This window comes from Eptesicus fuscus, chromosome 13, assembly GCF_027574615.1.
Source record: "Eptesicus fuscus isolate TK198812 chromosome 13, DD_ASM_mEF_20220401, whole genome shotgun sequence".
Lineage (NCBI taxonomy): Eukaryota > Metazoa > Chordata > Mammalia > Chiroptera > Vespertilionidae > Eptesicus > Eptesicus fuscus.
The window spans coordinates 67,988,160-68,015,298 of NC_072485.1; the positions used below are offsets into that span (position 1 = coordinate 67,988,160).

Below are 27,139 nucleotides of genomic sequence, written 5' to 3' on the forward strand. Positions count from 1 at the left end.
ATTAGGATTGCTGTGTTCTCTTTTAATTTTTTGTTTTAAATAACAGAATTATATTGCTTACATACATATTAGTATATACATACCATTCTTCAATTTTTCTCCATTTAAAATTATATTTTAGAGGGCTTTCATGTGTGCATATAGGAATAATTTGTTCTTTTTAATAGCAATATAGTGTTTCTTTGTATGGATATAGTTTGTTTAATCTGTTAATGGGCATTTGGAGTGTTTCCCAGGTTTTCATTAATTCTAATCTCTCTGTTTGTATCTTTGCATCCTTGTGTGTTTCTGTAGGCTAAAATTTCTAGTGGAATTGTTGAGTCAGTGTGCACTTCCGTCAGGTTTTAAGTCTGGAAATTTCTTAGTAATCCATTTAATACTATCATATAAAACATTCTTCTACAATTCATCTCTCACACTCTCAGTTAATAGCCTCAAATTATATAACGATGTTGTGAAAGATGGAGTGAAAACTTGAGAAAGAAGGGAATGTGGCACGTTGTATGGGACACTTGATGTTTTCAAGGAATATGAAGACACTAAGCAGCTGGAAGAATGTAGTTCTAGATTATTTACTGAGAATAGTCTAGTAAGGGAGAAGAAAAACAATGACTGTTGCCTTCTGTACTGCTCAGTCCCCATGTAGCCTCTGATACTCTCTTGTAAGGCAGAAAATTTTGTTTTTATCCTTTTAGATTTTTCTGTTTTTCCAAGTATATTTTACTCTCAGTCTATATCTTCTGTTATAGATATCTCTGAATAAATTGTTAAAGGAGAGATAAGAGGCTCAGAGATCATTTTAAGGAGCTAGAACAAATCTGGAGTATGTCTGTTTGTTGGAGAAAAAGGGAGGTCCTGGTGAAAATGCCTGTACATGCCTTCTTTAGTGATCTCAGGTTTCCTGTCTCCTGGCCTGTTTCCTCATCTAAAATGGAAAGAAGAGATGACTTATTGATGATTGCTGTGATTCCTTTATTTCTTGTATTTTACGTAAGGATGATTGAGGGAATGCTGTGAGTCTTAAAGGGGTCCCTTAAGAAACTAAAAAGAAAAGTCCAGTGTTATTCTCTTGGGAGGGGACAGCTGTTGATCAGATAAGGACTGATTAGACAGTCTGTTTGCCTTATCTCAGAACAGAAACATTGGTGGCAATCTGATAAGCATATTGTGCAGTACAAACCTCCTGGTGAGTTAAATGCCCTTTATTTTTCATGTCTCCGGATTCGTCTCAGCAGGGAGATGCCAGGGGAGAACTGGATTTACTGCCTTTCACAGTTTCCCCCACATTAGTGCTAGTTTGTGTTTGTCCATCTCTGTCTCTCTCAGATTATCTCCTGCTGCATACTACGCTCAGAGGATGATCCAGTATCTTTCACGGAGAGACAGTATTCGCCAGCGCTCCATGCGCTACCAACAGAACCGGCTTCGCTCTTCCACCTCCTCCTCTTCTTCAGACAACCAGGGCCCATCAGTAGAGGGAACCGACTTGGAATTTGAGGACTTTGAGTAAGTACATACTCAGCTTGCTTTCTTCCCTCTGCTCCCAAGCTGGAGTGCTTCCAAGTTGGTCACTGTCTGAGCAGCAGTGGTTGACATTCTTGCTTCAAACCTTTACGTTACTATTTATGAGTAATAGGATGGGGTGAGGGATGGAGGGTTAAAATGCCCTGGGCACGCCCATCTCTGGCAGTTGTTGCTGATTCACCGGGACCTGTGGGAAGAGGCCTCCATTGGGCCCCAGGCCAGACTGGGAGAAGATGGCTGCTATGCTTGCTTCCCTTTTGTGTGAGCAGTGCCTGTGGAATGCATCTCGGGGACTGTCTTCACAACAGGGAGGCAGGAGGCTTGGTGTTTTTTTCTCTTAAGCAGAGTAGGTATTGAGAGATTAAAAAGAAAATACTCAGATTTTCTTAAAAGTTGGGTTCTCCTAGAACCCGTGATCACACTGGTACTTTGAGGTTTTACTCCTTTACCTAAACTTTCTCATTCTCCCTCCACCCCCAATAAGGATCCTTTGAAAGTTGCCTGTCAGGTTAATGTGGTGGGTTGCGAGGTGATTCCTTCCTCTTCTTTTAGTTGGTAGTTGGGGGACTGGGTGAGCTAAAGGAGCAGGGTCAGCCCCGGGCTCCAGAATTCAAGCTCCCCAATCTGACTTCTGGGTTTTGCCTTCACTGACCTGGTGCTCCTGGCCTTTCTAGCCATTCATTGTTTCCATTCTGAAACAGCTTTTCTGGCTTGTATCGGATTGGACATTGACTTTTGTTTTGATTCCTATTTTTTTGGTATTCTCAAACATGTAAAACGAGAGAGAGAAAAGGGTGGTTAAGTATTTTATTCCTCCTCTTTTACTGGCAGTATTGGAATAGGATAGCCTGTTGGTCATTTTTCTTTTTTCTTCTCCATCCTGACATAGCCTGGTCAGGTCTGGGATCTTAAGAGTTCTTGCCTCCCCTCAGCCTTCTGTTTCGTGAGCTGAATGATTAATCCCCAGGCGCCATCTTGCAACAGAGCTTTAGGGTGTGTTTGAGCAATCTCTTTGCCGGAAAGCACTGAAAAGATGGGAACACCCTTTGTACCAGTTCACCTTCCTGATGCGATCCTTAAAAGCACACTAGCAATTGTGTACTTGGAAGCAGAAGGAAGACTAACTGGGAGATTCATTTGTCTGAGGAAGATGTAAATGTGGAAGAAAGGCAGGGATGCTGTGAACACTGTGGTGTGGCAAGTGGAGCAGGCGCGGTGGCCTCTGTCATCGACTGAGAGAAGAGCCCAGCTACCCTCTGACTCTCAGCACATGTCATTCTTCCTTCCATCCAATCTAGGTGATGGTGGGCACACATAGCAACAGTGAAGGGAAAGTGTCTCCACTCCCTTAGCCAGGCAGACACCCGTAGTGAAATATGTTCCCCTGTAAATGGGATTATTTTTCCAGCATTGGGGTCTATTCAGGGAAGCAATTATAATGTACCCACCGAGGCTGCTGGGACTTGGTGCTGCTCAGGAGACTCAGTAATCCTGGGTGGCTCTGGGTGTCGGTGCAGATTGCATAGGCCCCTCTCCATGCACGCTTGGAAGGCTGTGTTATCCTCTGCAGTGGTGGGGCGTGGGGCTCATGCCTTTGAGCTGAGTCTTGCCTCGTGACTTGTCCTTCACAATGGAGTTCTGGGTTAGTTTAAAATGTTCTGTTCTCATCTTACCTTCTCTTTCTTCTGCTACCACCTCCTCCCTTTCCTCTTCCTTCCCCCTCGATTTCCTATGTCAGACTGCCTCCTCCTTGTGCTCCCCACAGCCCACCTGTGCTCTCACCTCCCCTCGGCTTCAGCACGACCTGAATTTACATCGCCTCTTCACCTTCCTTGCACGGATTGACTTAAGCTGTTGTTTCCTAGGGGGTCTTGTGGTGTTCCCTGGTTAGTAACAGTGGGCTGATTTCTCTAATGCCCCGCTAAAAGTCCCTCCCTTTGGTGTTTGCCTTTCTTTTGGGGCTGATACAGACTATAATCTTGTTTTTAATAGCAGCTATGAATTTGTCACCTCAATATTAGTAGTCTAGGTGTTCTGGTGAAGGGTGTTGCTGGTTGGTCAATGCTCATTTACGTCTGTTCAGTCTATCGGCATCCATCCTTGCCCTCTTCCTCCCCACCCACCCCCACTGTAAACTGAGTGCTGCTTGTGGTTGCTCCTCTTCACTTAATATCAAAGTACTCTGAGGAGGGAGTGAGGGAGAAATTAGGGAATATGCTAGCGCATTTTAATATCTCAGCCCCCGTCCTTTCCTTTAGTTTTAATAACTAGAAGGAAAATTAGAGGCGTGTACGGCCATAATTTATATTTTTTTCGGGTAAGTTAGACATGGCTTGAAATCCTGCTAACACACTTAGGTTACCATGAAAAGAAACTGTTCATTGAATCTCCTCACCTTCACAGAATATCCTACTTTTGCCTTTGCTACCCCACTTTGACCTCTTCAGTTTGCTTCCATTTGCTAAGGCTTAGATCATTTTGTCATTCTATAGCTTGTCCCATCCAGGTGTACAGAGTCCCCAGAAAATGAAGGGGAGCCATTATTCAGATCCATCATTTTGATTCTCTTTTATCATCCATTGAATGAAAGGTATCAGTTATAATTTTCATATGTATACTAACTTATAACATATAAAACATTTGTAGTATATATAAATATATTAATGTAATATGTATGTTTAAATTTTTGTTTAATCCTTATAATAACGCAATGAGATATTTACTTTTTTTGTTGTTTATTGGTTTTCAAGAGGAAGGGAGAGGGAGAGATAGAAACATCACTGATGAGAGAGAATCATTGATCAGCTGCCTCCTGCACGCCCCCTTCTGGGGATCGAGCCTCAACCCGGGCATGTGCCCCTGACCAGAATTGAACCTGGGACCTTTCAATCCGCAGGCCAATGCTCTATCCACTGAGTCAAACAGGCTGGGGTGAGATATTGACTTCTTTGTGGTATTCTAAGTGATGATACTTCACCAAAATCAGACATGCCTAAGATGAGAGAATAGGAAAGTCATATTTAGTATCTTGACTATTACTGTCCTGCAGATTTAAAGCCCTTTAAAAGTGATGTACAGCCAGTCCTAGCTGGTTTGGCTCAGTGGATAGAGTGTCGGCCTGCGGACTGGGGGTTCCTGAGTTCAATCCAGTCAGGGGCACACGTGGGTTGTGGGCTCGATCCCCAGTGGGGGGGGGGGGTGTTGCAGGAGGTGGCCTATTAATGATTCTCTTTCATCATTGATGTTTCTGTCTCTCTCTCCCTCTCCTTGCCTCTCTGAAATCAATAAAAATATTAATAAATAAATAAAAGTGATGTACAGCCATAATTGGGCCCTTGTTCCATGAGCTTGCCGTGGAACAAGACTGTCTAGATTTATCTCTAGGGATGATAGCTTTGAAGGTTGGTCAGCATCAGGTTAAATTTTCTATTCCTTTGTGGCCTGGATTAATGACCATCTTCCCAGGCAGGTATCTTCTCCTGCCGTTCATCTCTGTCTGGGAGAAGGATTGAGACTGCAGGTTCCCTTGTTTGTCAAAATGCACAAACAGGACATCCAGAAATCCGCTGTCAGCAGGTCTGTCCTGAAACCCTCAGCATCCATCTTTGCATAAAGATGTTCACAAGCAGGGTAAAGGTGTGTCTGCCTGCTAGAATGTAGATGGCAAAAAAGCATAAGATAAATTCCAGTTTTCACTTTTACTATCCCTTTGGAAAGAGGAGGGGGGAGGTTTTTGTGAAGCCCAGGTTAAGTGCTATGTCCCAGTGGTTGCTAAAGCCCATAAAAGAGGTAGTGTAGAGTATATGACTGGATGACTGTTGCTTCAGCTATCCTTGCCCCTTCCACATCTTATCTGTTATTCTAAATGTATTTATGATCCCAGCTCATGTCCTTCCCTTTCTGACTCTTTGTTATTGCTTTGCCTTCTAAGGCAAAGGAGTGATACCTGAGCTCATGACAGTCAGAACTATAGAACCTTCCGATTAGATCAGTCACAAATATTTCCACTACACATACTAGCCACTAGTTAATTGCATTCAGTATTTTTTTATTTTAATTTTTTATTTACAGTTGACATTCTCAACTTATTAAAAATTATTGCTAGCACAGAAAAGAACAAGGGCTACATTCAAGTTGTGACACTAAGCTGTACTCTGGAAAAACATCTCAGTGAGAATTCTAGTCTTTCAGCCTCATGATGAAATCTCTTTAGGTCTATTACATTTATTTTCTTAATTCTTCTAATTAACTGGCTCCCTTTACCCAGAAATTCATATTGTGATCTAATGTGCAAAAATGTTTCGTTTGAGAATGACAGTCATTTCTGGGCCCGAGATGGGTTCCTGTTTCTCAGTCTGACATTCTGCAGTACAACATACACATGTACAGGGGAGCATCCTGCAGCCAGGACTTCTCCTTTTATGGTCCCCTTGCTAGACACCTTCTGGCAAAGTCATTAAAAGGTCTTCTTGGTATATGATGTAGTTGAGGGGTGTTCTGAAGGCTGTTACTCAGCTCTGCCTTCTGATTGGGTGTGGCATAGGGGAAGTTGCTTGTCTTTAGTTCGGAATGTTATATTCTCCATTTGCCCTTTTGGCATAACAGAAATTTAGTTGAGCCATGACAAAGAAAATATGTCAGAAATCAGGTCATACTACTCCTATCATCTGTCATCGAAATCTGACAGCTTTGTGAGACTCATACTTCAAGCTCCTGTGGCTGGGAATTCCAGTAGAGCAAAGCCAGCCATATGTCCTTGGTAGTACTTGCTCCTGCTCTCTCTTCTGTGCCCAGAATTTCTAGGACCCCTGGGGGAGTCAGTGACTACTAATAGCAAATACATAACTTGTAGCCAAGAAAGGGAAGGGTAAATCTTCAGAGGGAGATGTTGTCTACTTTATTTTGAAACAGAGTTGCCTTTGTTTCTTCCTTTGACTTACAAACATAGACTCTTTAATATTAGAAGTGCAAGAGAAACTTGAAGGAAACACTGTAACGTTGCTAGAACCTGCTAAAGCAATGATTGAGAATCAGGCAACTAACTACATTTGTTGAGTTGCTGGTATTGTACAGAAATTTAAGGAATAGTTCTTAAAATGTGATGAGATAAGAAACTGTTCCCTTCCTTTTTACCAGAGAGTTTTAAATTTACTTGATTTTTGTGGTGGCTGATTGTTTTTACAGGGTGGGCTTACAAAAGGGAAAGATTTAAGTCTTGAAATAGGACCTTTCTCTAATTATGCTTAGGAGAAAGGTAAATAAACACAGTCATGGAAACATGAAACAGCATGGAATATTTCAGGAATTCCCTTGTTGCGTAGTATGGCTAGACTGTAAAGTCCAACATGTGTGGCAGACGAGCCTGCAGAGTTAAAGTAGTCCCAGATCTTAGAGAGCCTTCTGTGCCTTACCAGGGGAGTGAACTTTATTCCGTAGGTGAGAGGGAACCCTTGAAGAGTTGTAAGCTATGGAATAACATGATTGGATTTTTACGTGTCTTACAAGATAGATTGTAACAGATACCACTGAAGTACAGGACAGCGTTTGGGGAGGGTATTTGGGGAGCTGAGAGAAGGCTTCGTGGATTTCAGCTGGGTGTGAAGGCTGCATAGGACTTTGATGAATTGATGTGGAGGATGGGGCTAGGGAAGGAAAGTCTAGAAAGGGGGTTGCTTAAACAAAAAGCCCAGAGATTGGAGATTTACAGGGTTTATTTGAGGACCCTGAATAGAGCTATTGAGTATTTATAATATGAGGGAGAAGATCATAAAAGGCTGAACTATTGAGGGCCTTGGAGTGCCTGGCTAAGAAGTTTTTACTTTACTTTTGCCTGGGACATCCATTAGTCAATATGTATGTTAGGCTAAATGTGACAGCACTGGTTAGGGTGACCTAAAGTGACAAGTATATGGATGCAGGAAAATCAATTTGAAAGCTGTGGGCAAAGTACAGGTGAGAACACATGAGGACTGATAACTATGGACTAGGGCAGTGATGGCGAACCTATGACACACGTGTCAGCACTGACACGCATAGCCATTTCTGATGACATGGGGCCGCTAAGGCGGCCGCATGTCGAGGATGAAACATTTGCTGCTCCTGAGGATGAAACATTTGCGAAATAATGTTTTTTCCTCAAAGTGACACACTACCCGAGTTATGCTCAGTTTTTTGGCGAAGTTTGACACACCAAGCTCAAAAGGTTGCCCATCACTGCACTAGAGACTGGGGCCTCAGTTCCTCATAGCACCCAGGTAAGGAAAGGTCTTGTCCAAGATCACTGTGCCATCCAGGGACAGGAATTCCAAACAGGCCTTCTTTTGTCTGAAGATTGAGGAGAAACAAAAGAGCATAGAGAAATAAGTATATATATTTTTAAACAAACATACTCTGTTACTGAACACTTTTTCTTTCTTTGTTTTAAATGTGTGTTTTTTTTTAATTTCAGAGAGAGGAAGGGAGAGGAGAGAGAGATAGAAACATCAATGATGAGAGAGAATCATTGATTGGCTGCCTTCTGTACACCTCCTATTGGGGATTGATCCTGAAACCTGGGCATGTGCCCTGACTGGGATCGAACTGTGACCTCCTGGTTCCTAGGTTGATGCTCAGCCACTGAACCACACGGACTGACAAGTATTTTTTTAATAGTCTAATTTTCAGCAAAGTCATTGTGTATTGTCAAGAGGACAATGGCCTTTTGAACTATTTGCTGCAAGAAGTTCATTTATAAAGGCCCGAGTCAGAGTCATTTGTCACTGAGGAGTAACGACAACCTGATTGTCTGGTCAGGATTCAGATAGCGGTCTGTAGGTGTATTTTTAAATTATAGCCTTTCTCAGGCAATTAATCCCAGGCATTTAGCAGGAGTTGCTGCTGTGTTTCTCCCTTGTTCCAAAGATATGTTTTTCTTGTGTTTGGTACTTGTCTTAGATGCTTGATTGTTTGAAGGGTGTTTTTTCCCTTATAAAATCTTTGACAAGAAAATCTTACATTTTCTCCCTCTCTTCCTCGAATACCCCTCAGAGAGTTAATCAGAGATGCATAGAGTTCAACAACTGGGAAAGCCATTAATAACTCAGTCAGCATCTATCCTGCTAGCTTAAAGGCAGTTTCTACTTTCTGGCTGATGAAATTGATGAGGATTTCTCTGGTGTCTCCCTACCAAGTGTTTTGGTGGGAAAGTCCTCCTGTGTTGGAGGAAAAGCACCAGCACATCTGCACACTCTGGTCTTCGCCTTTATTTTGTTTGTTTTTGTTAATCCTCACCAGAGGATATTTTTTCCGTTGCTTTTTCAGAGAGAGTGGAAGGGAGCGGGGGAGGGGGAGAGAGAGAGAAACATCCATGTGAGAGACATACTGTCTGCTTGCCTCCTGCACGTGCCTAAACTGGGGGGTGGGAACTTACAATCCAGGTACGTGCCTTTGACCGGGAATCAAGCCTGGGACCCTTCAGTGGATGGGCCAGTGCTCTTGGTCTTCACCATTGTTGTTTATTTTATTTAAGCTCCCCTTGAAAAGGGCATGAACTATGTTAGGCCCCAGTATTTAGCACTCTCCTCTGTTTCTAAGATAAACCCTCTCTGTATCTTTCTTTTTTCCACTGTTCATCTATAAAACAATCTTCCAATTCACTCATACTGTCTCTATCTGACCAATTTTGCCTCCTTCATCTCATGGAGCCATGCTTCATGTTGATCTTGTACTAGCACTGAAGTGAGTGGCAGAGTCTGTGTAGTTTTCTAAAAACAACATTATTTTAAGTGCTTTTAATTCCTTTGCTTTTTTCCTGGAACTTTTACCAATCTTCCTGTCCCCTCCTTCTAAGCCACCCCTCTGCAGATATCCTATGCATTGAAATTTGTTGCCCCATCTCAACTCTTTATTATTTCTGAATCCTCCCTTCTTTTTAGACTATAAAACCTTTGACACCTTACCCATTTCTGTTTTTAAGGTTTTTCTGGTCAGTAAATGCTTGAGCTGTTTTTGTTATGGGCTGTTTTCTCCTAGATGTCTTTGTTAGTTGCCCATAGGCAGCATCATCTCATTTGTGTGTTTACCGCGTTTCACCTTTTCCTAATCATTCTGGGTCCTATTCTGCCATTTCTCCTTTGCTAGGGTTCTGAGCACTGTCAATTTGAAGTCATTCTTACATTTTATTGAGATGCTGCTTAGTTCCTCCTTCTCCATCATTAGTTAAGGTGTTAAGCTGAGGACCAGCAAATACATCTCCACTCTCTTAGTATGTTACAACTTTTTTAGTTATTTTACTTATTGATTTAAGAGAGAGGGGGGGGGAGGGAGGGAGAGATTGATTTGTTGTTCCACTTATTTATGCATTTATTGGTTTATCTTGTGTGTGCCCTGACTGGGGATCGAAACTGTAACCTTGGCATATCAATGCAATGCTCTAAGAAACTGAACTACCCAGTGTAATGATGCCTAATGTAACCATCAGATTGAAATGTTGCTTGTATCTGAGCTGCTGATCTCTTTCGCGCGCGTGTGTGTATTCCCTATAATAAAAGCCTAGGTAGTGTCGCACAACGTCACAAGATGGCCACCCTTACGTCATCACAAGATGGCCGTCAGGGGAGGGCAGTTGTGGGCGATTAGGCCAGCAGGAGAGGGCAGTAGTGGGTGAACAGGCCTGCAGGGGAGGGCAGTTAGGGGCGACCAGGCCTGCAAGGGAGAGCAGTTGGGTATGACCAGGCGGGCAGGGGAGGGCAGTTGGGGGTGATTGGGCCGGCAGGGGAGGGCAGTTGGGAGCGATCAGGTCGGCAGGGGAGCAGTTAGGCGTCAATCAGGCCAACAGGGGAGTGGTTAGGGGGCGATCAGGCTGGCAGGTAGAAGCATTTAGGGGCAATCAGGCAGGCAGGCAAGCCGTTAGCAGCTAGCAGTCCCAGATTGTGAGAGGGATGTCCGACTGCCGGTTTAGGCCCGATCCTTGTTGAATCTGGCCTAAACCGGCAGTCGGACATCCCCCAAGGGGTCACAGATTGGAGAGAGTGCAGGCCGGGCTGAGGGACACTCCCCACCCACCCCTGTGCACGGATTTCATGCACCAGGCCTCTAGTGTGTGTGTGTGTGTGTGTGTGTGTGTGTGTGTGTGTGTGTGTGTACACACACACACATATGGTGTCCCCTCAAAAAGTATACACACATTTTTGAATAATTATAAAGGCAGTGTTTATCAAAATACATTTCATTTCAAAATTGAGCTATCATGTATATATGTATGTATTAATATATATATATCTTGTCTCTCTTCTGCCTCTTCCTTGATCTATAGAAATTTTAAATCAAGGGAATGTATGTTAGGGAAAACAATAGTATGCTTTTTCTTTTGGGAAAATAAAAACCAAGTATTGACTTTTAATGGTTCAGCTTCCAGTATCCCTGGTATTGATTTGTCTTTAAATGTTTAGCATCCAGTTCCACCAAGATATGAAAACCTTCTTTAGGCTTTTGTTTCTGGCTTGTAAAGCTCCCAGTGGTCCATAAGCCAAAGTGTTGTCTTAATTTTGGTTCCAGGGCCAGTTTGAAGATTATCTTATTAAGTTGAAGATAATCCAAAGGAAGAATTAAGAAATATCCCAAATCAGTCTCTCAGAGGTTCATTTATTTTGTGGAGTTTGGTTAAGCAGCTAATTAACTGCTCTGGCCAGCCAGTGCCCTTTGGCGTGTTGTTCCTTTGATGCGTTGGAAACTAAGCCACGTGAAGTCTCTGCCCTCTCTTTTCTTGTAGGAAGCAGTGAAGTGTAGTGCAATGAGCAAGGGCTTCAGAGTCAGATCTTCCTTGAATCCTGCCTCAGCCACTTACTAGTTGTGTGATTTTGGGCACTTACCTCTCTGGTCCTTAGTTTCTTTATCTGTAAAATAGAGCTAATAATACCTCATGGAATAGCTAAAAGTATTAAATGGAATAACATACTAATAACCTTTGTATTAGAATTTAGTAGATATTTCATAAATGGTGGTTATTTTACAGACTGTAAAGAAAACACCTAGACTTTTTTCTTTTTACTCAACTGACCTGACTTATATTTGTATTGTCAAATAATTCTTTGTCATTGTCCGTTTTTCAGTCTCTAAAAGAAAGGACTACTTAGTGTCTTCCACTTATTAGTGATTTTTCCACACCAAGGACCTAAACAGATTCATTGAAAGATAGCTATTTTTTGGATGAAATTAATGAGGGAAGTTTTCTTCCTTCAAGATCCCCAAAAGCCAAAATTTCTCTTTATCTTTAACTTAGAAAAAAGTATCCATTCCAGATCCTTTAGGAGATCTAAGCCTTGCTTCAGTTTCAGAAGCAACAGAGACCTTGTTAATTCAAGAAAAACCCTCCTCTGAACCGCATCCAGCATGGCCAGGGTGAACCTGAGGAGGGGCAGTGAACAATTAAACAGATAAGAGAATATAGTTGGGGCTAGGTAGGATCACTGTGCCTGGATGAGGAAACAGTGACACAGCCTGTAAGCTGAAGCTTTATTTTATAGTCAGGTCACACAAAGCAAAACAAGGGGAGTGGTCAACATGTTGAGAGTTTCAAATCTATTTCGTTACTCAAGCCTTATTTTGGCAGCACTTGCTGCACCTCCCATAGCCCATTAGCTACCTAGGAACCCTTAAGGGAGGGCTGTAAGGTCAAGCTTAATTGTGCTAGGAGGGCTCTGCTCTCCAAGCTGGGACTTGTATGTGCCTCTGCCACAGGTCAGTCCGAGGCTTGACCTTATAGTAGCTGCTCCCTACACTCTTCCTTACTGAAATAAATGCTCCTGGGTCATTTAGTTTAGGTACTCTAGAAATAGAGTGTATGAATATGCCACCCAAATTAGTAAGCAAACAGATCACTGATTTCTCTGGGGTCTTCCCCTCAGTGTAGGAATTTAGTTTGGGGGAATGCTCGTTTTTTGGGCTGGTGGCTGATTCTGCTTTAGTGACTCTCTTACATGCAGTCTTTTTGTTTCCTCCAGGGACAATGGTGACAGATCCAGGCACCGAGCTCCACGCAACGCCCGGATGTCTGCGCCTTCGCTGGGACGCTTTGTACCAAGGTAAGAACTGGATAGTTAGCCTTTATGAGAGACGTTTATGAAGGAGCCTTTATGAACGCCTGGGATTTAGTTTTTAAACCTACTTTTTGGTCTTTGGACTGTCCATATCTGGAATTATTTTCTAGTGAGCCTATGATCCAGCCCTGCTACCTAAGGACTTGACAGGAGATGATTGGCCACAGTAAAAAGAGAGAGAATAGTGGTATTGAGAGCATCCTGTTCAAGAATAAAAGCCCTGGGAAACTTTAGAAGAAAGATCAAGAAGGAGGTACAATTCTGTGAATGTACAAATCCTAGGAATTTTTACTCCACTCTGGGCTTCTGTGGATTCCTAGGTCTAGTGGATCCGTTAGCATTGATTCATAGTATATCTCCCTTGTTTTATGGTCGTCTTTAGTAGGCTTTTCACATGTGATTCCTTCTTGTAGGCGTTTCTTGCTGCCTGAGTACTTGCCTTATGCTGGGATTTTTCATGAACGTGGACAGCCTGGCTTGGCTACTCACTCTTCTGTTAACAGGGTCCTGGCAGGTAAGGAAATGTTTCTTTGGATTATGAAAATTTGAAGGGGCAGGGAGCCAGGTAAAGCTTTCCCCTCCTTTACTTAAATTGATTTGACAGCATCTTGCCACCTGGACAAAAACTCTGTTTTGAGGTGTACTCAGTTCCTTACTTCAAATCAAGAAACTGCAAGATTAAAGAAAGCTGTTTCTCTTGCATATTCCTACTTCCTTCAAACATCTTTCAAATCCCGCCACCTTCCCACCCCCCACCCCCTCATTGAAACCATTTTTTTTCTTAATCTAGCAATTAGATTCTGGCTATTGAATGATAGCAGTGTCTTGTTCAAGTTTCAGTTAGTGAGATACTCCTGAGCCAGATCCTGTGATTTAATTAGGGGCTTAATGCATACCTCTCCTACCCTTTGCTACTGGCAGCACATGGTGTTTCCAGGCACTGTGGAATCTTCTAAGAAAGGAGGAGAGACCCATAGAGCTGGCTGAGAAATCTCCACAGAACAGAAATGGGCTGAATAAGCCCAATTGAGGCAATTTTATGTAGCTGAAGAGCTTAGTGACATCTAAGCATGATGCAACTGAGCTCTGAGACATAGTGTGTGCTGCTGCTTCTGGGCAGTCTGAAGAAGGGAATAAAGCAGAATTCTTTTTTTTCTGACAAAGGTTATTTCTCCATCACACTCTTTTCCTCCCTTCCCACCACGTCTACTGCCAACTTGTAAATTTATGTATGTGAAGGCATAAAAGGTATAAAAATCAAGTCACGCCCTGACCAGTGTGGTTCAGTTGGTTGAGTGTCATCCCATTTTTCACTCTCCCTTCCTCTCTCTAAAATCAATGAAATATTTTTTTAAATCAGGGCATTTAAATATATCTTTATTTTTTTAAGTGTATCTTTCATAAGCAATGCTTATGTTTTGTAAAATCTGGGCCACGTGATAGATAAAGGTAGGGATCTGTATGTGAGCCAGTGGCACTGTCAGATGGGAGAATGTGACTTTTTTTTTAATTTCAGAGAGCAAGGAGGAGGGAGAGAGAGAGAGAATCATTGATGAGAGAGAATCATTGATTGGCTGCCTCCTACACCCTGCACCCTGGGGATCGAGCCCGCCACCCAGGCATGTGCCCTGATTGGGAATCGAACCATGACCTCCTGGTTCACAGGTCAGTGCTCAACCACTGAGCCATGCTGGTTGGGCTCCACTGATTTTTTAGAGAGAGGGAAAGACAGAGAAAAATATCGATGTGAGAGAAACACATCAATTGGTTGCCTCCTGCATGAGCCCTGACCAGGACCCAGGCTGGGAAGGAGCCTGCAACCGAAGTACGTGCCCTTGACCAGACCCTGGGACCCTTCAGTCTGCAGGCTGACTATCCACTGAGCCAGACCGGCTAGGGTGAGAATGTGATTTCTAATGAAGCTGCTATGACAGCTGGAAGGCATGGGATCTGGCCTCCCCTGAACAGTATCCTTGACCCAACGTAAAGGCCTAGAATTCCCAGAAACATTCGTGCTTTCTCTGTTGGAGATTAGGACTTCTTAGGCCCAGGCTTGGCTGGGAGCATACTACACCATGGTCTCCTGACAACCTCATCTGAGGAGGTTTCTGGCCCGAGTTGGTAAACAGATCCCATGGCTCTGCTTCTCCTTGCTTGTCACTTCGGGTGGGGCTATGTAGAAGCTCTTCGCTGGCAGATAATCACTTGCTGCCAGACAGTGCTATGGAGCTCTTCTCCACCCTTCTTTGTTCCAGACATCTGCCTCCACCACCCCACACAGCACCTCCTGCTCCTCTACTGCTGGAGAAATCTCTGTTTCCTGGCATTTAGTTTTTTTGGAACAGCTGTATGTTATTTTTTTCTCTTTTGATTTAATAACTCTACCTTCATTTTCTGTTTCCTACTTTATGCCCAGAGGTCTGACCCCAAGTGACCCAATTCCACTTATGGATACATTTGAATATTGGGGTTGTGTTCCAGCAGCCAGTTGTTTCTACTAAGAAAAGTTCTCTAACAAAGATAGAAAGGGGGAAGGAAATCTAGATTTTTTTTAAGAATGTCATTCTTGAGTTAGATTAGCATATGTTTTCCATTCATAATTAAACTAGCTTCTCCCATCTTCTCAAGATACATGTTACATAGTGCCCATTGCTCTTTTCTTAAAAGCCTTCATATTTGTAGCCTAGAGGCCCAGTGCACGAAATTCGTGCACTCAGCGAGGGGTGGGTCCCTCAGCCCGGCCTGTGCCCTCTCACAGTCTGGGACCCCTCAGAGGATGTCCACCTGCCGGCTTAGGCCCGCTCCCCAGGGGATCAGGCCTAAGCTGGCAGTCAGGCATTTCTCTGGCAGCTCAGGAGCCTTTGGGGGTGGGAGAGGCTCCCTCCACTGCCGCTACGCTCGCAGCCGTCAGCCCAGATTCTGGCTGAGTGGCGCTCCTCCTGTGGAAGTGCACTGACCACCAGGGGGCAGCTCCTACATTGAGCGTCTGCCCCCTGGTGGTCAGTGCGCGTCATAGTGACTGGTTGTTCCACCGTTAGGGTCAATTTGCATATTATCCTTTTATTATATAGGACTAGAGGCCCAGTGCACGAAATCGTACACTGTGGGGGGGTGGCGGTTCCTCAGCCCAGCCTGTGCCCTCTCACAGTCTGGGAGCTCTCGGTGGTGCGGGGAGCTGGCCCAAGCCGTCAGTCGGACATCCTTAGTGCTGCCTCAGAGGCAGGAGAGGCTCCTGCCACCGCTGCTGTGCTCGCCAGTTGTGGGCCCGGCTTCTGGCACACTGACCACCAGGGGGCAGCTCCTGCGCTGAGCGTCTGCCCCCTGGTGGTCAGTGCACGTCATAGTGACCAGTCGTTCTGTCGTTCGGTCGATTTGCATATTAGCCATTTATTATATAGGATATTTGGATGTCTCTCCAGTTTCTATTGACCAATTGTCTTACCTTGTATTTCTATTGAGAAAAGTCCAATAATAACAACAGCAACCAAAGAAAGCCTAACATTGAGTGTTTGCTGTATACGAAACCATAGGGAATGTTTTAAGTGCTTTTTCCCAGGAATTTCATTTCTCTCATAGTAATCAATCTTATGAGATGAGTGCTGTTATCTAACAGTAAAGGAAACTAAAGCCTAGAAGGTTGACTTGCCCAAAGTAATGCAGCTGTAGGGGAGCCAGAACTGAACCAGGCAATGAGACTCCAGAGCTTCCTAATCTGCCTCCCCACAGTTACTTTAAAGGACAAAGCTTCAAAATAGCATTCTTTTTCCAGGATCTTACTCTGGAACAGAGAAAACGCCCTCAGGGAACTTGCTGATCTTCAGGGTTTTTATTCATTTTAGTTCCTCTATAGGTATACATACCTTGTAAATATTGTGGTTTTGATTTCAGATCACCTTCAATTTATTTTTTTTAAAAAGGGGGCAACATCTGTGAAACATAATAAAGTGAACTAAGCAAAATAAAATGAAGTATGCCTGTTTTTTAAGTGGCTTTTAGACATAGCTTTCCATGAATACAGTGGTGCTTGCTGAGGAAAATCTTATTATGTAACAGCCCTTTCCCCGAGCCTTTGTGCCCTCCTAGACACAGATGTTTTATGTTTTATTAAACTTACTTGTGATCTTGTAATATCACTGATATAATAATGGCTTTTGAAGCGAAAGACAAATTGGCCTTTTAGCAGTAAGCACTCTCAATTTTCCTGGTAAGGCATTTCCTCTTGTATGATTGGAATGAGGTTGTGATGGTCTCAGAACAATTACATTCAGCAGATATTTGTTCTGCACCAATGTGCCAGGTACTGTTCTAGGCTACCAGAGTGAATATGACCCCTGCCCTCCTGTAGCTCAAAGTCTAGGCGGTTGGCTATGCCTCAGTCTTGCTGTTTGCTTCTTAGCTCCAAACATAAAGCAAAAGTTTGTGTGGTGAGTGGCTTTTTACAAGGGTGACGCATGGAAATTTGACAGACCTGCAGGACAAAAAACATAAACACCTGTAATTTTAGGAGACATGACCAGTACTATGGTGGCAAATGAGTCTCCAGTGGACCCTAGCCAAAGCCATTCAAAATCATCAACAAAAACGGATTTGTAAAAAATTAAGATCCATTCTTCCCACTTCCTCCCATAAGAGCCTACTTCAGAGAAGTGTTTTGATAGTCTGTGAATGTTCATCTCTTCTACCTATCTTGATCCATTCCCCACAATTCTGTAGGTTCCTGGAGGCCTCAAGTACTCATCAAACCACCTCATGCCCCTTCTTCAGAATGTAAATTCTGAACCTGTACTTAAAGAGGTATAAAATACATTTAAAGCTACTGCAACTCTACCAGGTATATTTTTTGGGAAACACACTAAAATCTGAAGAGCTTCCCCGGCTGACATTTTAGCAGACAGCTCTAGCTCTGTCATAACAGCAACTGATAATAAAGAAGGAGGTAAAATTAATGACTGCCTACTATGAGCCAGGTACTGTTCTAAGTGCTTTCCTAATCATTATCTATTTTAATCATTATAACAGCCCTGTGAAGTAGATGGTGCATTTCCATTCTACAGGGAAGAAAACTGAGGTTCAGAGAAGTTATGTCACTTGCACAGTTTAACACAGTGAGAGGTAGTAGTCCTGGAACTTTAAACCAGGTTGGACTGCCTAACTTAAAATAACTGTATTCTGTCTTCTGTGCCATGTTTTACCTGAGTTCAAGTATGGAGTATCTGCCAAAATGTTAAGCTTATATTTTTCTGCGTGTTTGAGGCTCATAAAACTAAAATGAGAAGCCCTGGCATTTGACATATTCCTGGTAATTTCTGGAAGAACAAAAATCTTCTGAAGGCTTGGGACGTGGGTAATGTAGGGTATTAGTTATCTGGCCTGCCTCATATTTTTGACTTTCATCCTAATGAGCATCTGTTCCCAGCAGATGGTTGGCCTGATGTACTTAATTTAGTATTTTGAGTAAAACCACTGGGAAGTGTCAGGGTTTTCTTGCTCCTAGCCACAGGTCATTGGGGCCTGGTCAAGTGTCCTGGGCTAGCAATGGCTTTGTGCCCAGCCATTCTAATTTCTCTTAGATTTCTTTTTTGATCCAGTAGACAACACAAATTCTGAACCTGTACTTAGAGAGGTATAAATACATTTAAAGCTAATGTTACTCTACAATGTATATTTTAGGAGTGTTTAGGATTATGTTCTTCAGTTTTCACATACTTTTGAATTTCTGAAATTTCCTTGTGTTGTTGATTTCTTATGTATTTTCATTGTCCAGGCATCCTTCTGTTTGTTGCCTGTGTGGGTAAGACAGAACTACCTCTTTTGCAAGAATTTACTTTTCCTTGTTAACTTTATTTTTTTCCTGTCTTTTGCCCCTCTTATCTCTTTTAGAAACACAAGTCCTCTCTTAGATGTCCCCACTTCCCTGGTACTTTAGGGAATTACTTCTAGGAGCCCTGTCTAGTCTGTTTTGGCCAACTAGGTGGGCATTGGGGCCTTGGGCTTGACAACTTTTAGGAACTAGCCTGGTTTTTCAACTTAATATCTAGGTCTCTAATACAACAAATTACTTAATTACTGTATACCAGATCTTCACTTGAATTGGCAAATCTGGGAAAGATGAATAGTAGTGGACACAGTTAAAAGGCATGTTATACTTAAATGAGTATGAACAGAAATGAATAATAATTCTGGTGTTGGACCCTTTATCTGCATGTTCTGTCCTCTCTCTTATCCAGTAGCCAGGCAAGTAAAGTGAGAGGCACATTCCAACTCAACATCAAGTAAGATAGCTGTTTATAAATCCCATATAAATGGACAATTATTGGTGGTGGTACTAGCTAGTGCTGCTTTAATAATTAACCCAATTACCTTTCATTCTGCTCCAGTGATGAGAATAAAGGTGATAAGGGGGCTGGCTTGGTTGCCTGGGAAACAGAAGTAAATGCAGCACTCCTCCCAGAGAGCCTTATAGTGCTCAAGGCCTTTTACTTATTTGGTATCTACCAATCGCTGGACCATCAATGTCCTCTCCACCTAAACTCTTCACTACATCTCCATATGCCATATACTACACACTGCTAGTGAGTGGTGTGCTTATTGAGAAACTGGGGCCCAGTTTCTAAGCTGAATTGCATGTGCTACTTTGGCTTTCCTAGAGAAGACTACTGGGCCAATGAACATTTCTGTACCTTTGTATTATGTGACTTAAGTTTTTATGTGCCTTTGTCCATCCTCCCTTCTCCCTCCCGGAAATTTCCTCTTGATTTTTCCCCATGGAAGCTTTACAACCTGTACCCTTTTTGTACTGTCATTTTGAAATGTATGTAGCACTTTCTAAAGGCTTAGCATTTTCCAGGGCACTTGGGTCTTGTAAAAGAATTAAATGGTTCTGCCCTTGGGGAGTTGATAGTCTAGCCAGGGAGTGGCCTGCTTTCTATGTTTTGTTTTGGTCCTGCCACTAAAACTTTAATAATTCCCCTGAGACTTTAACTGCTAATCCTGATATAATAGCTAAGGGGGCACAACTCAAACCTGGACTTGGACCAGGGATTTATGTCTTTTGGAACAGTTTGAAGAAACTCTGAATGTGTCCCCATTCATCTTTCAAGTGGGTCTGTGGGCATGAGGGAGTGGAAGTGGAGCTTGAGGAGGACAGCTGCCATTTGCAATATTGCAAAGAGTTTGGACTCTGGAGCCAGACTGTTCAGGTTCAAATAATCATTCTGCTACTTTTTAAAAATATATATATTTTTATTGATTTCAGAGAGGAAGGTAGAGGGAGAGAGAGATAGAAATATCAATGAGAGAGAATCATTGATTGGCTGCCTCCTGCATGCCTCCTACTGGGGATTGAGCCCGCAACTCCCCAGGCATGTGCCCTTGACTGGAATCGAACCTGGGACCCTTCAGTCTGCAGGCCAACACTCTGTCCACTGAGCCAAACCAGCTAGGGCTCTGCTACTTCTTAACAATGTAATCTTGGTTAATTTATTTTGCCTTTTGGGGGACTTTGTGTTGTTGTTTTTTTCATCTGTAAAATGGTCATAAAAATAGTTTCTAGCTTATAGGATTGTTTTGAAGATTAAATGAATTAATACATGTGAAACACTTAGAATAGTATTTTTTTTTGGCATACAAGTGTTCAATTGATGTTATTATTATTATTATAAATTTGGGGGGGGGGGCGGACAGTGTGAGAGCTATGTCAGTCTCCTTATTGATATCTCACTGTTCTGCCTTTTCCCCAGTGGTGTTCTTCCTGGGTCCCAAGCAGAGCTGTCTCCCCTTTCTATGTTCAGTGAGTTGAAAAAAACTGGGGGCTTGTGCTGTGACATCTACAGATGGTAACCTGAAGGTCCCTGTGTTGATAGTTTGACAAGCCAATGTGTTCACTGTTGCCTAAGTGGCACCAAGGTGGGAAGAGTAGAGGAGTCACAAAGTTTGCATTTGAAAAACCCTTTTCGGTACTCCACCAGAACCCATGCTGATGAAATAAGCATCCACTCAACAGAACAAGTACAACTATGTAACTATGGCAACATGGGATTCTCAGCATGTAGTTCCTAGACCAATAGCATTAGCATCACTTGGGAACTTGTTACAAATGCAAATTTTGGCCTCTACCCAGACCCACTGAGTCAGGAACTTTAGTTGTGGGGCTTAGGAATTTGTGTTTTAGGGAGTCTTTTAAGTGATCCTGGTGCACTTTAAAATATGAGAAACAGTGGTCTAAATTAACTCATTAAGCTAGGAGCAGAGGCAGAGGAATGGGAAGAGATGACTTGGTAACACATTAGGGGTTACACATACTAGTAATTGAAGATGTGTTCGTGCTGGTGAGCTGGTGTATAATTCCTCTTGATCTGGAGTTATTAGTAACTAGAGGCCCGGTGCACAAAATTTGTGCACTGGGGGGAGGAGGGAGCCCCTCAGCCTGGCCTGCACCCTCTTGCAGTCCAGGAGCCTTCAGGAGATGTCCGAATGCTGGCTCCATGGAGAGTGGGCGTAAGCCGGTAGTTGGACATCCTTAGCGCTGTCGTGGAGGTGGGTGAGGCTCCCGCCACCACCACTATGCTTGCCAGCCATGAGCCCGGCTTCTGGCTGAGCAGCGCTCCCCTTGTGGGAGCATATTGACCACCAGGGGGCAGCTGCTGCGTTGAGCAGGATCAGCAGAAACTGGCTCTCCAACATCCCCTGAGGGGTCCTGGATTGCAAGAGGGCTCAGGTCAGGGTGAAGGACCCCACCAGTGCACTATTGGAGTCAGAGAGAGACGCAGGAGGTTGGCCAGCCAGGGAGGGAATGTGGGAGGGTTCCAGGACGTGTCAGCCTGTCTTGCTAAGTCCCGATTGGCCAGACCCCAGCAGCAAGCTAACCTACCGGTCAGAGTGTCTGCTTCCTGGTGGTCAGTGCACATATAGTGACTGGTCAACCTGTCTACTCTCTGCCCCCTGGTGGTCAGGGCAGAAGCTCGTCATAGTGAGTGGTTGAGCAGCCTTAGCATATCATTAGCATAGTACGCTTTGATTGGTTGAATGGACAACCAGATGACCAGACACTTAGCATATTAGGCTTTTATTATATAGGATGGGGAAAATGAATGAATTTTTAATTACCTACTGAGTATTTAGTTGTCATACTAGCCTTTTTGGCTCAATAAGCATTTACTGATCTTCTGCTGTTTACATGGTTTATTGTTAGGTATAGTATCCAGGTGAAAAAGACATGATCTCTGCTCTTCATAAGCTTTCCATCTACTGAGCAAACCTATCATGCTTATAAACAGCTGTAGGACAGTGGGCATTGTGCTAAATGGTAAGGTAGAAGTATAAACACAAAGCTGGCTGTGAGAGCTCAGCATCTGCACTGTTTCTGCAACAGAAATTAGAAGTCCATTAAGCTTTCATGCTAGATAAACAGATTCTTGTCATCTCTGCTAGGAGAAGTTAACCTATAATCTTTCTTTTAACTTCTTAACAGGTTTCCCACATGTTCTCCATCATCTTCCTGAAAAAGAAATGTTAACAGCCTGGCCGATGCGGCTCAGTGGTTGAGCGTTAACCCATGAACCAAGAGGTCGGGTTCAATTCCCAGTCAGGGCACATGCCCTGGTTTCAGGCTTGATCCTCTGTAGGGGGCATGCGGGAGGCAGCTGATCAATGTTTCTATCTCTCTAACCCTCTCCTGCCCTCTTTTTCTAAAATCAAGAAAAATATTTATATTTAAAAAAAAAAAAAAGCTAACATGTCTGAATAGAGACCCCTTGTGCTTTTGGTTTCTGTACTCTAGGCTTAAGTCCTATGGTTGTGTGCCCCTTAGAAATACTGTTTATATTGAAGGTGCCAGCTGATGATGCCTTCTAATCTAAAAGTACCCACTGTAATGCCAGAACCCTTTTACTTCTCTCTACTTAGGTTATGCTTAGTATGTGCTTTGACATGTTTTACAACCCACAGAACAAATGACACAACAATATAGAAATCTACAGAAGAGATATGAGGAAAGAAAAGGCCAAATGTGAGGTCAAAGCCCATTTTTTTCCAGTGGGGACAGCAGCCAAATATCCACTTTATTTAAATTAGAAAACTTGTACAAACTCTGAGAAGACTTGCTGCCCTATCTACTCCATCAGTTTTTACCTAAGTGATCAGTAGGAAGCTAACCCTCCACCTCCTTCTTTTTAAAATTCTGAGCTCACATTAACTTGTCTTTTTCCCTTTTCATGTCCTCAAGCAGCCTCATTTATTCCAAACGGGCTGGAAATACCATGAGAGCTGGCAGACAGCACCTCTCACCCTCACTACCAAAGTAGAACCAACCTGTGGGTGTTAATTTCCTTTCTTTAACACCTGCTGATCCACAAGGCCAGCTCTTCCCAGGGTCCTTATCCCACTCAGCTGGAAGCCAAGAGCAAGCATGGATATCTTGGTGTAAGCCATGATGTGGAAAGAGGCACCTGCTTGTGGGTGACCAGCGACCTCTTGGCATGTTGAGATTCCGTGGGGTGTTTCTTGTGGCCAGCAGTTGAGTGTCATCCAGAGCCAGATATCCTGTAACCATATTATAGGGCTACTCAGATGAGTCCTAGGTTTATTCTAAGCCTAGTCCACTGCAGCTGTGTGCCATGCAGAAGGGGCCCAGAGTCACTCCCGCTGTCTTCAGCTGAGGGGCTCTGTTCTTTGGGGTTGCCTAGCAAACAAACTCATGATTTTCTTGTGGCTCATGGCTGGTGAAACATGGCTGGTGAAACAAACAAACAAAAAATAGTCATTTCTGAACAGAAAATTAAACTGGTCTAGGCTACAAAGGAATAGAAGAAAAGCTGAACAGGAGATAAAAGGTCGAAGTTCCCAGTGAGAACAAGGGTATTACTCAAGGAAGGAGGGTTTACTGTGCCTACGTGCCTATGTGGTAAAAAGAAATCATTTCTTTTCAGACATAAATCTGTCTAGAAAGATGAATTTGCTCCAGAATCTGCCATATTGCCAATGGCTGCTTTTGGTAATACTTGCTGATTTTTAGTTCCCCTGAGCCTAGTACCACAAATGAAAAGACTACATGGAAAAATATCCACAGGCACTTCTGCCTATTAGAGTGAAGTTTTACCTGAGCAGCAGCTCAGTTCTGTAGCATCATTTAAAATTACCCAGAACATTGCCCCTCGTGTTGAACTGGTAAAAGGAAAGAAAAATCGTGGTAACTCAAGCTTAAATTTGACCACGGACTAGTGTTGGATCACATTTGCAAAGTGCAGTGGCTATGGATATGATGCTTCTTGTATGTTAAACAAACAAACAACAAACCCAGAGCACTTACTATATGCCAAGTACTATTCTAACCACATCTCACACATTATTCACTTAATCTTCAAAACATTCTGGTGATGTCCTGTCATTATCCATTTTTACAAATGAGGAAACGGAGGCATAGAGAGATGAAATAACTTGCCCAAGACCATAGCTAATACCTGACAGAGAAGGACTTGGAACTCAAGCAGTCGAAGCTTTAAATTGGTGCTTTTCAAACAGAATCATCATGAGGTGTGGGTGATTCTTTATTGGTAGAGGAGGCTGAAATGTAAACTCTGGATTTACTTTAAGAAAAGCAAAAATAGTTTGTTCAGTTCACAAGACTGCTGCTGGGAAGGGGCTACAAATTCTCCTATATTCTTGTTGCAGCTTCTTTCCCCTAAAAAGAGGGCCCTGTAGAAGAATTACATTCCTAAACAATGAATCCTGAAGAGGTAATTACACTGTTGCCATCCCATTGGGAAGAAAGCTGGGGCGGTGATTACATTACAAACAAAGCTGTTCGGGTATAATTGCTCTGTGCTGCTCTGATCAGTCTGGGGAAGGCAGGCCTCTGGTCTCCATCCTCCTTTGTTTTTTGAGATGGAATCCGAATAGTATTGAATTAATAGGCAAGACCCAGGCACAGGGAAGTCAGCCAAAAGTGCCAACAGGACATTAACTTGCTATTAGCATTTTCGTTCTACTGAAGTTTTCCAGACCTTTAAGTACAAGCAGATTTGAGGGAGAGTCTGTTTGGAAAAAAATATGGTTAGCTAATGAAGGGTTAGAGACCCTTGCTTATAGGATGTCCCCCAAAGCCTTCGATGGTCTTCATGCATAGAGAAGAAATAGTTGGGTGGCAGTGAAATGTCTCTTTCCTATCAGCAGCCTTTGCTTTGTTAAAACATGGCCATTCCTTGAAATATTTACCTAACACTTCTAATATATATATGTATTTCATGTATGTAGCTTACAGTTGTGGATCAAAAAGTCCCTCTGTGGTTCTATTGAAATACTAAGGCTGACTTTTGTTAAATTTCAGCAATAATCTCTAGATCTGGATTTCAGCAATAATCTCTAGATCTGGACTGGAAAAGAAATAAAACCGACTTAACTAGAGCAGAGAAGGGGGTAAGATCCATGTTATCAGGTTGAGGGTTGCACAGACCCCTCGGAAGTGGTATAACTCTGACCATTTTATTAGTTAGTTTTTGCTGCCTCACAAAAGTACCCACAAATTTTCTGACTTATAATGGCATTTATTGATTGATTCTCACAATTCTCTGGGTCCAATGTACAGTTCAACTGGTCTGGGCCAACCTGGCTGCTCTCTGTGGTTAGTTGATGTCTTGGCTGGGTGTGGTTGGTGTTTGTTGGAATAGTAGGCAGAAAAATGGCCTGCCAAATACCTCCACATACTAATCCCCGGAACCTGTGAATGTGTTACTTTATGTGGCAAAAGGAACTTTGAAGATATGATTAAGGTTACAGATTTTGAGTTTGGGAGATCTTTCTGAATTATCTGGGTGGACTCTTACCAGTTTAATCACTTGAGCCCTTAAAAGTGGAAGAGAAAGCAGAAGAGTCAGTCAAAGAGATGCAGTGATAGAAGATGGGAATGGCCCTCAGCTAACAGCCAACTTCAATCCCACAATTGAAAGCAGCTGAATTCTGCCAGCATCCCATATAAGCAAGGAAACCGATTCTCCCCTAGAGCCCAGAAAGGAACACAGCTCTGCCACCATCTTGATTTTAACCCCTCAAGATCTGTGTTAGACTCCTGACCTGCAAAACTGAATGTTAGTAAATTTATGTTAAGCTACTAGGTTTGTGGTAACTTGTATGGTAGCCCTAGAAAGCTAATATATAGAGGTTGCTTCACGCACACATGGGGCAGTTGGCAGGCTGGTTGGCCTCGACTGGGATGACTTGTTTCTTTTCTCTTCCCTAGTGAGCTAACTTGTGCTTCCTCATGTAGGTGTCTTAGGATTCCAAAGAGAAACAAGAGAGGTTAGGCCTCAATGCACAAGCACTCTTAGTTTCTGCTTATATCATAACTAAGTAGATTTTTGAAATCAGGAGTATCCTGGTTGCTCCCTTTAAACAATTTGCTTTTTTAAGAGCCCTTACATATCCATGATAGAAAATTTTCAGCAAACCAAGAGATAATAGAAGTGTAGATTTGGATCTTTGGAGAAACAGTTTAGACCATTATTTGGATTATTCAGAGAGACATGCATTCAATATATTTTTTATTGATTTGGGAGAGGAAGGGAGAGTGAGAGAGAGAGAGAGAGAAAAATCTATGATGAGAGAGAATCATTGATTGGCTGCCTCCTGCATGCCCCCTACTGGGGACTGAGCCTGCAGCCTGGCATGTGCCCTGATGGGGATCGAACCGTGACCTTCTGGTTCATAGGTTGACGCTCAACCACTGAGCCACACTGGTCAGGCGGAGAGAGAGATATATGTTTATAAAATTACATCCAAATAGGAAGCTGGGTCCTGGTTGTCTACACATAGTGTTTCAGAGAAACTACCTTTTCTCATTCTCAGGGTGTTTTCTGGGATGTAGCCCTCTATTCCTGTGTGCTGGAGGGTAAAAAGATGTGCAGAAAAGCACTGTGCGTGGTTGGACCCCCTGGGGCCACAGGTATTTCTGTGTAGGAGTAAGACTGACAGAATTAACTGTGCGAACACTTACTAAATTGGCTGTAAGTGAGCCTGTGCCCATGGCATCATTTAAAATCTACAGCTCCTTTAACAGCAGCAAGTTTCCTGAAAATGAAGTCAGGGGGTCTTTGTGGCACATTATGTTTCTTACACCAATGGTTGGGATAAGCTAGAATTCAGTTCTCTTCAAGCATAGGACTTGGTTTTGCTTGGCCTAGTTGATGAGATTGGCAAAAAACAACAATAAAAAAACAAAACGGTTTCATGGGATTCACACATGAATGCATGGATTGGACTTCAGGGTGTATAGAGACAAATTTAATGCCAGTCATACATTAAATACACACACATACATACACACACACATGATGTGTGTGTATGTGTATATGTACCATATATACGTGTATATATATATTTAAATTGATTTCAGAGAGGAAAGGAGAGGGAGAAAGCGATAGAAACATCATTGATGAGAGAGAATCATTCATCAGCTGCCTCCTACATGCCCCCCACTGGGGATCAAGCCCGAAACTCGAGCATGTGTCCTCACCGGAATCAAATTGTGACCTCTTGGTTCATAGGTTGAT

General features: G+C 42.9%; 1 protein-coding gene across 5 annotated transcripts in view; it reads left to right on the forward strand.

Annotated features, from left to right (window-relative positions):
* Window positions 1-27,139, forward strand: part of AMBRA1 (autophagy and beclin 1 regulator 1) — a 171,461-nt gene that overhangs the window by 63,908 nt on the left and 80,414 nt on the right. For 4 of the 5 annotated variants that reach the window (XM_054724711.1, XM_054724712.1, XM_054724714.1 and 1 more), the window contains 3 exons: window positions 1,327-1,506; window positions 12,504-12,584; window positions 13,013-13,113. In XM_054724711.1, the coding sequence (XP_054580686.1) occupies window positions 1,327-1,506; window positions 12,504-12,584; window positions 13,013-13,113 (362 nt within the window). The remainder of the gene's footprint in view (window positions 1-1,326; window positions 1,507-12,503; window positions 12,585-13,012; window positions 13,114-27,139) is intronic. The other variant, XM_054724713.1, reaches the window with a different exon arrangement.